At 34.8% G+C, this 17,110-nt stretch overlaps 1 protein-coding gene across 1 annotated transcript; it reads right to left on the bottom strand.

Moving 5' to 3' along the window:
- Positions 1-2,042: 2,042 nt before the first annotated feature.
- Positions 2,043-12,373, bottom strand: VCL1 (vacuoleless1 (VCL1)). The gene is made up of 15 exons (XM_012986050.2): positions 11,365-12,373; positions 10,201-10,491; positions 9,264-9,403; positions 7,962-8,067; positions 7,772-7,864; positions 6,421-6,510; positions 5,643-5,756; positions 5,340-5,447; positions 5,155-5,228; positions 5,007-5,061; positions 4,505-4,686; positions 3,553-3,682; positions 3,280-3,382; positions 2,629-2,726; positions 2,043-2,479 (listed from the first exon to the last, which is right to left on the bottom strand). Exons 1-15 carry the CDS (start codon positions 12,136-12,138, stop codon positions 2,315-2,317), a joined length of 2,523 nt encoding a protein of 840 aa, XP_012841504.2. The 5' UTR covers positions 12,139-12,373; the 3' UTR covers positions 2,043-2,314.
- Between the last annotated feature and the right edge of the window lie 4,737 nt (positions 12,374-17,110).

Here is a 17,110-nt window from a genome sequence, read left to right as displayed (position 1 = left end):
GTCCAAAACGGTTTTCCAATTTTTTTTTTTTTAATAGTTAAAAGCAAGAAAATATTAAATTGAAACTTGAAAAAACTTGAGATTAACTTTAAATTCAAAATTATTATAAAATAAAAAAAGTTGAATTTAAACACTAAACAATTTTAGAAAAAAAATGAAACGATTAAGACACTGAGACATAAACTAAATAAAAAAAGAGTTGTGAAGATTGGATTAAGGGTATTTATAAGTAAAAATAATAATTGAGAAATCTTTCAAAATTTCAAAATTAAAAAAAAAATCAAAATTCAATCTTTCTTTTAGATTAAATCGTAATTTTTATATTTTTCAAAATAAAATATATATGCATTTATTATTAGTTAAGATTTTCAATATTAATAATAGTGAATATGACAATTAATAATTTATTAAACATTAGTTATACGATTATTATAATCATTTTACTGTGTTTTTTATATTTATATATTTATAGTTAGGATTATTATAATAATAAGTTATTTTGCCCAAGTGCTTAGTACTCTACTAAACCACTCGGCAACCCGGGATCGTGGCCCAAACCCAGCATTTTTTGTGTTATTTCACATAAAATTTAGGTGAACCCGACTGGTACTCCGGTCAACAGGGCAGGACGGGGGGCGGTCGTCGGGTCCGGGTCAAACCCATTTTTTGTGTTATTTCACATAAAATTCGGGTGAACCCGACAGGTACTTCGGTCAATAGTCAATAGGGCGGGGCGGGGTGGGGCGGTAGTCGGGTCTGGGTCAAACCCGGCCCGTGGCCGTGTCTAGGTGGTGCCTTAGATCATGGTTATCGAATCGGAAAATATCGGCGTATATATATATATATATATATATATATATATATATATATATAAACATGAAATTTTAATATTTTAAGTCAAAGCACTCATAAAATAACATCAACAAAGTTCAAATTTGAATTTCTCATTTCTAAAAAACTAATCTATCACTCATAATCTTCAAGATCAATGTTATTTAATATTTTTCATCTACCAATTTCAAGCGACTATCTTCATCCTCACGTTCATCAATCTATTCAACATGATCAACTTCATCAATCTTTTTCATCTACCAATTTCAAACGAGTGTTTTCATCCTCACGTTCATTAATCTCTTCAGCTTCATCAACTCCAACTTTGGCGTTTTCCTATTTTTTCTTATCAATATCAAACTTGGCGTTTAAATTTCTTGGATCTAATATATGTAAGAAAAATAGAAAATAATATTGAAATCTGATTTTCAGACCAAGATTATGTGAATATTTCGTTTTGAAACTTCTTTTTTCTTTTATTTTTTAATTTTTTTAAATTATTTTATTTTATTTTTAGATTTTTTAATTTTTTTTTATTTTTTTTAATTTTTTTTTATTTTTGTTATATTTTGACTAATATCGTAAATATCGTATCGTATCGTAATATGGCGATTCGATACGATATATCGCGATATTTACCGGTATTTATGCATAGCCGATACAGATTATGAGTTGTATCGTTTTGATTGAGACCATACCGTCCCGCGGTATCTCGCGAGTTTACCTACTATGCCCTAGATCAATCGGCGATTTCGTAAATTGTGTCGGTGTTTCAGTTAAAAAAGACGTTAACGCCCTAATTCGACGCCTGAGACAGCGTACTAATTTTACAGGAGAAGACAATTGTTGTGGACAACAACGGCGGGGAATTTGCAGTGGCATTTGTTTTTTGTAAATTAACCTTAGAACGAGAAGTTTGTCGTAAATCATAATTCCATTTTTCCCTAAATAAAATAAGGGATTTTAATTTCAAACAAAAATATCACATTTGCTTACGCGTTCAATATTCATTTTCTGTAGGCAGCTTGAAGCCCATTTTGATTCAGCCAACACCAATTCATATAAATAGATTATTCAAGATATGTATGTGTCTTTTTGTCACACTCCATGCTGGAGACAAGTAAAACTCTATTTAGTGAAATAAACGCTGAAAAGATAAATAATGAAAAAAAAAAAAAAAAAAAAAAAAAAAAGACTTTACAAATGCAATGTTGAATTCCTGTTCCAGAACCAATCCTATCAACCAAACGTAGTCTTCCATAAATACACCATGGCTAATAAATTCAGAAAGATACAGCAAATAATACATACCAGAATGCAAGTGTAGAAACAAAAAATAATTTAAACAAAAAAAGTAGTCTCATCTCATGCACGCCGTGATAAAAAAACAAATCAAGAAAGAACCGACATATTCACGAGCTCAAAACTATAAAATAAAAAAATAAAAATAAAAATAAAAATAAATAAAAAAAACTCGAAAGGACTAAGAAACACCTTGGAAGGACAAGCGGTCTCGAAGAGTATCGAAAATCGAGGAAGCTGCAGCATTTTGTGCAAAACTTAGTTTCAATCGCCCAAGCAGTTCACCATCCTTGGCTTGCGATGCAGCATCTGCAGCTTCCTTGGCCATTCCAATCCTAGCATATGCCTGCTTGTATAAATTACCAACATGCTCAGCCAATTTATTTCGACAAATATAAAGCATTCTGGCTTAATGAAATATATTAATGAGAAAATTATCTAAAAAATTAGCATGTTATTAATATAACATTCATATGGTTCGTTAGTAGTTGTTACCTCAGCTTTCTCTCTCGGATCAGCAAGTTTTGGAATATATTTAAGGGCTTCATCTTTCTCGCCTGCATCAACACAGGCCTCCACAAATGGGCGGTAGCCTGCACATGACAACAGTATCAATATCGCTAATAACGTGAAAAGGTGGGAGAAATATACAACTCAATGCAACTGAAATACAAACAATTTTAAGCAAAATTGCGAGATGGACAAAAGCCTGTGAATGTTCAGCATATTCAGACTTGGAAGTGATGGTTTCTTGAGGGGGATAAATGTAAATTTGCCACCAAGATACAGTTTTTGTAATTTAAGCACTGCAGGGATTTTATTATATTTTCTTTTTATAGAAGCGCAATTTAGACAATTTATAGTTTTTGTTAAGTTGTTTGGTGGACTGTTAGTTTGAGGGGTTAAAAGGTAAATTACGCAAACAAGACAGTTTTTTGTAAGCCTTACCATATATTTTACATGGTTTATCTCATCTAAAATACATGCCAAACATATTTCTGCATTATTCATGCAACATATCTATATATTCATCATGTGCATACGAAGACAAGGTGACAGCTGACAAGAGCTCAGAGGAAACAACAGTCAAATAAGACCAAGATAACGAAATATGCAAAATAAACTAATTCAATCGTAGACACTAACCAATAGGTGGCCTTTTCTCTTTTGAAAATTTTTCTAGTGCATCCCAGTCTCGGATTGTAGCCAGAGCAAAGACTTTAAGCCAATACCACCTCTTCTCCGAAACCTAAATCATGATACGATTTTTCAGAAAATTAATTTGCTGAAAATGAAATGTTTACAGCGATACACACATCTGCATACGTGCAAGCAAGAGTTTTTATATTTTATTATTTGTTCGTTTGAGCATGCTTGTTAGTTTACTGTTTAGTAGCAACAATATCTTAAATTACAAACCTTAAATTCAACTTTAACTTTATTGGCAGCCCGATGATTTCCCAGGACAATACATGTGCGAATTGTGTCACTGATACTTGAATCTACAAAGATGGCCTGCTTCGTAGTCACCTCTAATTCATGTTGAATTCTGCAGTTCATTGCAAATGGTTAGCTGCGAGCTCATGCGAAAAGCAAATGCAAAACTATATCCGAAACTCGCTCAAAGTAGATTCTGACTTGATTCCATGACATGTAGCTAATTTTTCCACAAGTATGTATCACTAAATTTTACGAGGCAAAAATTTGCACAAGTACAGCAGCACCTCATCGAAGGTTAAGGCTCTGTTTGGTTCATGGATTTTGAAATGACGAAAATGAAAATGCAAAAGCGGACAAAAACAAAGAATTTAAAAATCTCTAGTATGTTTGGTTCTTAAGGGAAATGGTGCAGAAACTGATTTTGTGAAAATTTATTTTCTTTACCCAAACAGATGTGTTTGTTGAGGTTTTGTGATGGAGGTGAACTACTCCCATAGTTGGGTGTTTTATAGGACAGAGATGAATTGAAATTGAAGAAGATAGAAAACCTGCTAGCATTTACGTGTAGTTTTCCCAACTTTTTTTGAGGAATATGTATTTTACTTGTTTTAGTCACAAAATATTTTCACCTTTTTCGGTAGATCATTTTACCTAGTCTATTACATCCTAACCAAAATGAAATCTAATTTACCTAGTTCTTTCATATTTTTACTTAGGATTTTCTTTGATCCAAACAAAGCCTAAGAGACGAGGATACAAGGAAAAAGTAGCATGGTTCTTAATACAGCAATGAGTGCAGGGATCTGGAAACCGAGAAAAATATGATCTTGGTGACATGGTGGATAAAATATTTAGAAACTTTAGGAAGTTAGGGAGTTGAACAGAAATTTAATTCTTTAATAAAAACCACAATTCTCAATAAAATGATCACCTTAACAATTTTGCATGTTCCTCAGCTGCCTTAGACTCATAGATGTGCTCCTTTGTTTCCGTAAAAAGATTATGGGCCTTTTCAACTAGCTTTATGCGTGGACCATGAAGAGGAGATCCTTTGCTTGCCATTGGATTCTTTGCTAGTTCCCAAGATTCTTTCCACAAGAGAAAAGCTACATCCTGCAAAATCGTAAAACATTTTATTAAGGTAGGAACTTTAGAAGAGAAAAGGTAAAGAAAATCTAGATATGAAAAGGTATGTGTAGTGCACCAACTTCGTACAATTGAATAAAAAAATCCCTTATGGGTTATAACAAATAGAAAGCAAAATCAGACAAGGAAATCAAGATGTACAGGAGAGTCAGTTTGCCACGAGCCATTTTTGTTGATCGAGAAATACAGATCAAACCAATTATCATACAAACATTTTAAACTAGTAGATATAGAATTTACTAAAGACAGGAGTAAAGAATCAATAAATCAAGTAAACTTTAACTAACCTGAAGCTGTCCAGTGGACAGAAAGAAGTCCTTCAAGAACTCGTGTTTATAGCATCTGGGAGAAGATCAAAAAATTAGAAAAATATACTGCTGTAAAATTGAGGTTTCCCTTCCCTTAGTATTTTGAGAGGATCAGTAGTCTCCCTACCGTGCATAAGTAACAAAGAGATCACGTGCAAGAGGTCTAGCTTGTATCATTCCAAAGAACTCTAATGGCGCTTTCTGCAATGTTACATGTAGCAGTCAATGAACTAACCAAGAAACATCATCTTTCATTCCATAAAAAGGCTGTCAGCCTAAAAGAAGGTCTAGAAGCATTTAATTACTCTTCACCTTATGCCAGATGTGAAACAGAACAAGATATACGAGATCGGTATCACCGCTTTCAGTAGCCTTCATAAGTGCAGTATCTTCTTCTCCAATGCTTAGCAAGAGAGGAATCTGACAGATATCAATAGCGTTTCTTATAAACAATTTCCACAAAATTGTCCAACTAGTATTACTTCTAAAATAAATGACATCGGTTGTAGAGATGAAAGTTAATCGTGCTAGCACTTTATAAAGATGTAAAGAAGATATAAATCAACCCCATATGTAAGACAAAAACGACATGAAAGAAAGAAAAAACAACTATACCTGTTTGGCTGAATGTGGCTCGTGTTCAACTAGCATGGCTGCTAACTTTCTACGGCCACTCTTATCAGCATGAGAAGCAACAGCTGCATAAGATATCCCTTTGCATATCTTCAGCTGATATTTCAGAGCCAATATCTCAGACATAAATATATGCAGTTGAACAAGTGGAAAAATAAGAGTTGAATTAGGGATGTGGCAGGGTGTGGTCCCTTTGAAAGTAATACTTCGACCTAACCAATCATTATTAGGACATTCGCACAGGTTTGTCGAGTTGGATTCTACGGCATTCGAGTCGGATGCTGGGTAGTTGATCGAAGTTGAATATTTCCCCATCATTTATGTTAACTGAGTATTGACTAAATTAAACAGAAACACTACAACCAATCTACTGAACAAATAAAGTATCACAATATTTTGAAGTATGTGAACAAGAAAACCTGTACTTAGTTATTTAATCTGTTACATTTATGTGCCCTCGCAACTTATATCCTATTTGTAGTTACATCCCAAATAAATAACTAAAGCAAACAAGAAGATAAGATGACAAAGTATGTTAATTGATATCCATGTTGTACGACCAAAGACAATTGAGACTGGGAGATGCAATTTGACTTGGATTTGGTAACTGGAAATTTTATCAATAAAAACCTGGCCAAAAATAACATGCAGTGCAATACCAAACGAAAAATATAATATATGAGAGGTGGTTACAACCTGTAATGGAAACAGGAAATGTTAGGACCAGGAGGAGCAGGTATTACGTAACGGAGAAACTAACCTTGTCAAGCAAGATTTCAAGAAGAGTGGCATCAGGAATGGCTGAGGATGATGATATCTTTGTACAAGTCCAGTGCATTAATACGACTTCCTATTAGAAACCCCAAAATGATAATAGTGTCAGCGCAAATGCAGGATCAGTTAGTTCGTCAGAAAACAAGATAGTTCAATCCTAAGTTTGTCTCTTCAAATTCCAGTAAACAGAAATAATAGTGACAAGTTTATCTCAGTGTTTCGGCCAAAAAAAAAAACTATTTCAAATACTTACCTTTATTACCATTTTTTTAAAGAAACAAGACAGTTTACATTATTATTAGCATGGAAAAAATATACCCATCAAAATTGCTATTTTTACAAGCATTTTAGCTGACAAAAGATAACTTCTAGCATCTACATAAATTCGAAGAAGTCTCGCCTGGCATTCATCAAATAAACATGCTGAATGTGAGCTGCAAACTTAAAAACAACTGTTTCCTTTTGTAACAGATGTCCAAATGGGGAGGAGATGGAGTTATTTTGAGATTAAAGTACAGGCGCAGAAAACGCAGACCCACGAAGTACTCAAAAACAATGAAGACATAAATATAATCTAGCAAAACAAGATCTCAAAATGTCCCTGACACCGGAATTAATCGAAACTGTTCAGACTACACATCCAAACACAGACACCCACGGCTAATGCTAAGTCAACTAATTTGAAGAATCCAGAAATCCCATTGTGGAACACAGCTCAATTTCACACATTTTCTTTTTTTTTTTTTTTCTTCTTTTGCATTGACTAACAAAATGAGCAACTTCAGTAGGAAAACCTAAAATTTCTCCGAATCTACACATGCACAATGTGGGACAGTGACTTGTAGCAAAAAAAAAGGTAATTGATCAACTAAATGTTCTTGTCGGTAAAAGCACTCGTCTTTGTTTTCTGATCGTATACAAGCAATTTCATAAAAAATCTATACCAATATCCAAATTGAGCTCGAACAAATAACTATATTCAAATAGTAAAATTACAGTCTAGTAAGTTGGACAGCACTTCACCAAGAAGGCAACCAGACATTTCACTTTCAACAGGGACCGCAACAATTTTAATTTATGACTTAATTTACTTAATGAAAATAATCCGGTTGCTTGTAATGGTTAAAAAACTAGAATCTGGCTATTCCTGATCCGTTGAAAACATGCATACATCATGCAGAGGAAAGAAAAAACATGATGCTAATGAACAAAGAACAATGTAATGGTATACCAAGTGAACGATTTAAGCGAAAGAAACCAGAACTGCCAAAGAGACTACCACTATAAAGAATGAAGCAATGGACTGAGATCAAGTAGGATAAAGCTAAATGACTTACTTGGTTCATCGCAAGATATTCTGATACTCGTAAAGCTAGCAGGTGTTTGTTAGCATTAATCAATCGGTTAACCAGAACAGATGGAGTAAGCAACTGTAAGGAAACATAAGAAGAATAAGAATAAACATAATATTTTAGGATGGGAAAATTAGTAGTCAAAACTTCACGAATGAAGGTGAGAATTTAACACCTTGTACTGCTGAATGCTTAGAGGAATACCGATGTCCACATGACGCACAGCATTTAAGACGCGCAGCGTTTTACACATCTCCTGTATGCTGTCATGCTGAAAATGGCTGCCAAAGCCAACTGGATATCATTACCAAGAAAAAAATCAGAAAATAATGTTCATTTAGACTCATCAAAAGATAATGTGACAGAACTCATGCATGAAATCATTTCTGCACCAGCAATTAGTTCGCATAAAAAATTAGAGAACACATGCTGGCAAGAAACTCTATACCAACACAAGTCCCAACCTACAAAAGAAAGATCCACTGAAATATTTCACACATCACCAAAAATGTATTTTAGAACAGGTAGGCTTTTCAAGATAAAATTGCCGATGAAATTTTAGAAAAACTTGTGGTACTAATGCATTATATAGACTCAGGTCGTAAACCCTTTATGCTATCAAATTAATTTGACATTCTATTTTGTATCAGCAAATAATCATTTCACCACTTTCGCCTCTACAAGTTAAAAGATAGGTAAGCCAAAGAAATGAACTGCTAGGATATCCAAGTTTGGCATTTCAAGTTCATGAAAGGAAGTTATAGATCAATCCTACTAGGTAGATGCTAAAAACAAGGAAGCAACTTAGAAGTCATGAGCATTACAGAGAACATAACAAAGAAAGGAGACACAACTATTAGTTTTGAATTCCTTGCATATTAAATGTTTATTATTTTTTTAGATATCAATTATGTCAACTTATGAATCAGAATGAAAGAAGAGTTACAACACTCCCCATAAAAGAATTAAACCATGGGTACAATGCTATTTTATTACTATTTGATGAACCAAATTAGGAAAAAAAACAAGGATCCTAATGAAAGAGAACCTAGATTCAGTAACAAAACCTATAGTTCTTGTCTTTTCAAGTACATTTTTACCATTTTAAGAACATGTAATGTGAACTTATGCATTGTATAGAAATGCGACTTTCAGCATGCATAAATCGGCCGATTATATCTTGATCTTGTTTTCCTCTCCACATTGTAAGAAACTGCACTCCTCTCCCAAAATATAATGAAAAGATAAACATACACATACACATACACATGAAGATCACATAATTAGAAGGATGATCAACTCAAGAGTTTTCAATTGGTATCATGCCAATCATGGTATAATAATAATACTAAGAAAAATTCAATAAAATCAGAAAAAGGAGAGACGTGTACAATTCGTCAAGCTGAATGAGAAAGGAGAAAACAGTCCAGGCAAAGAATTCATACATATACATGAATAAATAAGAGCATCAACCTACCTAGAAAACGTTTGTCCATAGCTCGCAGCTCTCAGTAGGGTTCGTTGTTGTGAAATATCAAATTCATAACCAGCAGCATCGACACAAGCCTCAACAGCTTCCGGCAGTGAAGAGCGGATCAATCTTAAATTTTCATCAGCCTGGCAGATTATACAGGTTCAGTACTCCATAAATATCATATTTATAATAGTTTAGACTTTAGACAGAATTTCTTAAGGGAAGCTTACATCCAGATTTAATCAGCCTGCCATAATCATGAACCTAATTCTCTACAATTATTTAGCAATTGAAAGCTAGCAATAACAAGCTCATCGTTATCATTCCAAAATTATGACTGATTATAATGGCAGCGAAGGTAGTGGTTAAGAAATTAAATGGACCTCTTCTAATTAATGCCAGTTTATCATTTAGTAGGAGGGGATTTACTGTGAAGCATATTGTAACACAAACATGTAGGTGGAGAGAGTAACTGAGTGAGTCGAAAATGCTACATTGTCGCAGATCAATATATCCTGTACGGCTGTACCCAGTGTTTGCATTTAAAGTGTCGGATAAACAAATGGTCCTACTACAAACAAAAATAGAGCCGGAACAGAAACAAATAATAATGAAAAAAAAATTCCAATGCATATCTTCTGCTTCACAATCAACTACCATTTGATAAATATGTTACATATCTGTACAGTTACAACTTACATATTTTTAAGCTGAGTCATTACTATGAGAAGCTTTTACATGCAACAACTTCTAATCAAAATTCTCATAACAAGTTTGTTAGATGATAATGTTAAATAAGATAATCAAACCGAATATCCAGACATGCATAGGTTTAATAACAAAAGGAGACAATTAAGCATGGAGGGCCAATGTGTGAGAACAGCATCTAGATAGCTGTCTCAAGATGATGCCAATTTCCATGAACAGAAGTAGATTTTACCTTAGCACTTCGCCTGTCAAAATGCTCCAGGGCATCATACAATAAAGCAGAAGGTAAGGTGCTTCCAATCTGAAAGATAGATACTGTAGAGTCTGGAACTCGATGTAGAAACTCCATGTTTGTGTTAGAAAGTATCCGCACCCCGTCACATTCTGGGACAAGAATAATCGGCTCATCATAAATATAGCGTACTGGTTCCTCATAAGGGCCCACCATCAGTAGCATATCATCCCAGTAAAGTAAGACGCTGTCCAATCCACACCAAGCTAGTTGGTCAGGAGGGAGGGCTGACTGCACGCATATAAGTAACACAAAAATCAGTTAGACACTTAGACTATAATATGCCGTTTGAAGTTCTCTAACAAGAGATGGATATGGGAACAATTTCACAAGATAGTACATAATTGTGATCAGTATACTTAATTGTCCCCACCCAAACAACCTGATGAAGCTATAATATTTCCATTCTTAAGTCTGTGACTGCAATCTTATAGTTGATTGCCAAGTGAGTATGAACAATTTGAGTTTGACTATGGTAGCATCATTTTTGTTTTTTCACTAACCGATTCGAAATGACAATTTCAAAATCACTTTACTTTGTCGTGAACATAGTCCAAAAAAGAAGACGGCTTCAAATGTTAATGAGACTTGCTGCTCTTTAGGATGACCCAAACAAAAAATCCAAAACCATCATTTTTTAGTGGTTTTTCACTCATGTGCCTCGTGACTAAAACAAAGTTAACCTTGATAGGGATGTCCAAAGGAAGTCCAAATTGCTATTAGACAAGACTACTCAAGAAATATTTCTTCGTTCAAGGTTGAACTGAAGAAAGAGACATAAAAATCAACAGCTTATACTTCTTTTGATAGCTGGAAACATTGCAAAAACAGTGTCCTATGTAATCGTCTGAGGATAGCTGGCAATACAGGCACCAAGAAGCATTGAAATCACAACGCAAGAAACTGCTGGCTCGTTTACAGTTCTCCAACATTACAATTAAGTCACTCAAGGGTACTTTAGCTTAGTCAACAGAGTAAACAAATTCACAACCCTTTACCACTAAACCACATATCAAGAGTCATACCTACACAATGATATACTGAAATAATTTAAAGTTAGCAATCAAATTAAGTCTTAATATGGAAGCACATTATCAGGTTTACCTCACAAGCATAATCGATGATAACATCTGAAAAGTCCGTAGACATGACCAGAAGCCTCCCATCATGCGTGAACGAGGCAACAAACTCCCCCTTCCTAGAAACAACCATCTTCTGCAAAGGCCCAATCCCTTCGGCAAGCGACTGCACCCCATCCTCTTCAACCAACAACACATGGTCTCCAACCCCTAGCAGCACCTCCACATCTCCCGATTTCGTGTACTGTGGCTCAATCACCGCCATACAATGTGGAAGCTCCTCCAGATTACTATCCGCCAATTTAACAGTTTTCGGGGTCTTGAAATCGGGCACCGCAAAAATCTCGAACGCCTCATTGATGCAAACCACGCCGCTCCCCCAAAAGACGCACTCCACAACGCTGTTGGCGAAGCACTCTTTACCCAAGGAGAAGGTGCTGACTAACTCGGCGTGTATATCGTACGAGTAAACGGTGCCGTCCTGCGTGATGCAGACTAGGGTTAGATCGTCTGTCCACGAAATTCCGATGAGTCGGCCGCCGGGGTTCTTCCACACGGTTTCGGAGATGAGGCGGCCGGAGGAGGTGAAGATGCGGAGCTTGCGGAGTGCGGACTCCGCGTAGAGCTGGACGATCTTCGCGTCGTCGCGGATCACGGCGATGGGGCCGCCGAAGGGAGCGCAGGCGATTTTGTTGCGCGTGAGGTCGACGTTCTTCCACTGCATCTGGTAGAGCTCTGGCTTCCGGTAGTACCGGTTGTAGAGGAGCTGCCACTCCGCCGCCACCGAAACTCCCGCCATTCCGACGAGAATAATGTGAGATTGGGTATCGATTTAATTTGCTGAAACTTCAATTATATCAATTTAATTTTCCTATTTATTAGGTCGGTATGGATGATGGATCTACAGATATTAAAGTCGAAGAGGAAAAATATTTATCAAAAAAAAAAAAAAAGTCGAAGAGGAAAGAAGAAAAGGAGAAGGGAATGGAGATGGTGGGGTCCGTTGACGTTGTACCGCTACATATGCGACTTCTTATTAATTGTCATACATATATATATATAGGGAAAAATACAGTTTTCATTCCTCAAGTTTGCACTAATTACATATTATGTCTTCATGTTCAAAAAAAACATATTTGATCTCTTATGTTTCAAAAATTCAACATTTTTTGTCATTTCGGTCAATTTTCCGTTAAAACTAACGAAATCAAGCATGTGCCCATCGTTGGCTTAACTAACGGACTAAGGGTAAATTGACGAAAATGACTAAAAGTGTTTAAATTATTGAAACATGAGGAACCGGATGTGTTTTTGTGAACATTAGGGACCAAATATGAAGTCGGTGCAAACTTGAGATTAAAAATGTATTTTCCTATATATAACTCACATATACTTATCTTCTGAATTTAATTGTGTAATAACTAGTTGCTTGTATTCTATTGGGACAAAATATGATTTTATGAGCAGCAATTAGAACAAAAAAAATTAAACCATTTTTTTCTTATTAGAATTAAGGAAAAGGTATATATATATATATATATATATATATATATATATATATATATATATATATATATATATATATATATATATATATATATATATATATATATATATATATATATATATATATATATATATATATATATATATTATAATAGAGGGATAATATGCCTCACACCCCTCAAGCCAAACCTAATTAGATATGAGTGACAACCTTAAATAAAATATTTTAGCTACATCCGTATTTCAAAATAAAAATTGATACACATCCTTTATTTTTTATTTAACCCCAAAATACTCTTACAATACCTAATAAAAGTCACTCTTTCTCTTTCTTCTCCTCTCCCTCTATCTCACGCCGCCCAACACCCTGCCTTCTGACTTTCTCCTTTTCTGCCCCACCCACTCCCTCTCTCTCTTCTCTCTCTCATATGCCGTACCCAACACCCTCTTCTGACTTTCTCCTTTTCTCCCCCACCCACCCACCCACCCACCCACCCACTCCCTCTCTCTCTTCTCTCTCTCATATGCCGTGCCCAACCTCCTTCTCCTTTTTTTCTTTTTTTTTTTCCTTTTTATTTCTGTTTTAACATATTTGTATTCAATTAATGATTAAATTCAATTACAGTGGAATAGTTATGGAGGCTATGACAGTGGTTATGGTAAGTGTTGACCGTTATGGTAGCGGTGGTTATGGTAAGTGGTGACGACTATGGTGGCGACGACATGGGTTGTGCGGTGGGAGTTGTGGTTATGGTTGGGATGTTATTGAAATTATATTTTGAATAATTAATTGCATCTGATTTTCTTTTCTTTTAAAATTTTTTTGCTTAGTTTGGGTGTTGGGGGCTGCGGTGGTCGGCGGTGTTGGGGGCTGCGGTGGTCGGCGGTGTTGGGGCTGCGGTGGTCGGCGGTGTTGGGGGCTGCGGTGGTCGGCGGTGTTGTGGGGCTGTGGTGGTCGGCGGTGTTGGGGGCTGCGGTGGTCGGCGGTGTTGGGGGGCTGTGGTGGTCGGCGGTGTTGGCTCCTATGACGGCTGTTGTGTTTACGACTAGGGTTGGTGAGATTGGGTGTTGTTGGCTGATAGGGTTTAGTAGTACACCGTAGTATTATTTACTATAGTAGACTGTAGTATACCATAGTCTACATGATATACTACACTTTACTATAGTACACTGTAGTATACCATAGTCTACATGGTATACTACAGTATTGACAACAAATAAATTATAAAAAAAAATAAAAATTATATGTAGCTTGAATTAACAAAAACGAAAAATAAATTTTTTTTTTCGTAATTTTCAATATCATGTAGGATTTGTTTTTTAATAATAGTGTAAAAAATATAAAACACCATAGTATACCATAGTGCACCATAGTATTTTTAAAATTTGCTGAATTATTTAACAATTTTTTTCTCCCGTAATTTTCAATAAAATATAAAAAAATAAGGAAAATAAACTGTTTATAATAATGTAGAAAATATTATAGTGAAAATTGAAAAAATAAAGATATGTAAAAGGGCATTTTCGGAATAAATTTTATAAAGGATGTGAAGCAAATGTTTAGTTGAACTTGTCATTTAGTTCTAATTAATTTTATCACTAGGGACCTATATCTTAAGACCCCATATATATATATATATATATATATATATATATATATATATATATATATATATATATATATATATATATATATATATATATATATATATATATATATTTCATTAAGGTCCTGTTTACCCTTGTCTTATGAAAAGTTGTCGAAGTGTATGTCATATTCAAACTCGATTTTGACAATAATAAGTTCGTCCAAATTTAAGAAAACAAAAACCTTAGTTATGTCACTTAACTTTCCAAATTATCTTAAATCATCTTGATTGAAGATTGGATGTGAACATATGATACAATACTAAATCATGTGAAAGATCGACTTAGAAGATCAACTGAATAGGTCGATTGAGTGGTTTAACTGACGTATGTTAAATCCAACAAAATTTTCGGTCAAGTCAATTTAATTTTCACTACGTAACTGATATAAGTCAATTAATGTAATCCATTTATATGGTCAAGTGATTCGTTCGACTAGTTAACACATACTAAGGGCTAGTTTGGTTCGTATGATCAGGGCTGATTGATCTCACAATCCAACTGAGTATGATCAAGACTAACGTTTGGTTCGAGTGTCATCAACCCGAGATTGATCTTGGGCCTGGGGCTGTGTCCCTCATTTTCGGGATAAGTCATCCAGGCGGGGGAGATGGGTTCATGTAATCATATTCATTGTTCAACTAAAATAAATCACGAAATGACTTTTTAACCCCCAATTTCAATCTTATATTACGATCTACCCAGGTATATAAAGCATATGTCTCGCACAAATCTATTCCTCTCGACCTAATACCTCATCCCCCACTCTGATTGAATTCCGACGAAAGCCACCGGAAATCAACGTCAACCCACGCCCATCACCGGGATAGGGCGGCACCTTATTTGAGAAACGGTGGACAATTGCCATTTATAGTGTACAGAACAACGTGGAAACTGTAAATGATGATGCGATTGCGATTGTTACAGCTTAAAGCAGAGTTCAGCCATCTACAATTTAGGTGTGTTTGTTTTTGTATTCATACATACGTATTTAGTCTTATGTGGGTGTAATTTGTGTGTGCCCACACAATTTTTTTTCTCTCTCTTAGTAAGGGATTCTTGGTTTAGGCCATAATTTTGTATAGTATTGTATGTCTTACCATGTACATTTAATATTGTAGGTGAACTAGATGTTGTTTTGCCCTCACATGGCTTGATATGTGACGAATATCTATGACAGCACATTTTGGTACATGAGCGTGACAGAGCCATGCACATTAAGGGACCAGATATTCCTTGTTATGATAAAAATCGGCAATGTTCAGCAGTTCGGGTTTCACATGTATTTCAGGCACATATTAAACCGGATGATAGTACTTGCCCATTGTTGTATGAATTCTAGATCTCAGATGAAAAAAAATGTAACATTTATAAAAAATACAATTGGTAAAAAATGAGTGTTGACAACTTCAGTGCGACAGGACCTTCAATCACAACAGGCATCTCTATGTCATGTGGTTTGACCATTTCAACCGTCCAATTTCAAAACAAATATACATTAAGGTCGTTCATCCAAAATAGAGTTTGATCAAGGTCGTGCTTTACAACAAAGCCTAAAATTCATGTCATGCAAATCTAACGTTTGAGCCCTTTCATTCAGCTTTCTTCGACAATAAAGTTTACCAAAATTACCAATTGTCACATGTCTCAACTTCCTTAACTCTAATTTCAACTTAAGGGATATCAATAATAGACCTTGATAGGGATGTAAATCGGACGAAAATGGTCATAAATGATTTTTTCAAGAAAAAAAAAGTTAAAAATGGTTCCGATTTCCTTTCCAAAAAAATCGAAATTATAAAATTCTTTCCGATTTCAGAATGCCTCGAAGTCTGTGGAATTTTAGAAATTGCATTAATTTAAAAAGAAAAATTGTTCCAAATTCGAATATAGTGGTAATTTTCATAATATTTTTCTAATTTTTTTTTCAGAACTATCCAATTCAATGCAAGAAAATCCAAAAGAGGTTCAACAAAATGCAATAAATCCATTGAAGTGCAACAAAGAGTTTCTATGAAAGAACAAATTTAAGAGAATGTTTCTTATACCAACTAAATTTTTGAATATTTTCGAATCGAATTCGGCAGAAATAAAAAGTTTCGTCCCGATTTATACCTCAGTCCCCGAAACAAAAGTCAATGTCCTCCTGATGCCCTATTAGAAATCTGAAAATAAATTTTATGTTGGATTTGCAAAAAAACTCTAATTGTTTATAAGTTTTTGCAACTCCTGTTATTAAAGGTTGTATAATATGAGGAGAAAACACATTTTATGTTTCCCATGGACTCTATGAATTTCACTTTTCTTGTAAGCAAGGACTTTGGGTAAATTTCCCAATAAAGAAGAAAGAAAAGAAAGAAAAAGTGTATTTCATTGATAACCCTAAAATAAAATTAAAAAATATATATATAAAAAAAAAAAAAAAAAAACCCGAATGTAATTGGAGTTTTATTCCATCAACATGGTAGGTTCCGTGTCCGCCGTGTTGGAATCCAGATCAAGCCCATTCCAGCCTAAAAACGTACGGCTTACGTCAGCAAGCCCTCTTGTCACAAGGAAAATATGACCGTTATAGATCTCCCACTATCTAAAATTAAAAAAAAACAAAAACAAAAAGC

This window comes from Erythranthe guttata, chromosome 13 (assembly GCF_056151865.1).
Source record: "Erythranthe guttata isolate IM_541 chromosome 13, IM_541, whole genome shotgun sequence".
NCBI classification, from domain to species: Eukaryota; Viridiplantae; Streptophyta; class Magnoliopsida; order Lamiales; family Phrymaceae; genus Erythranthe; species Erythranthe guttata.
Note: the sequence above shows the minus strand (reverse complement) of the source record. Positions and strands in the feature narration are given on the sequence as shown.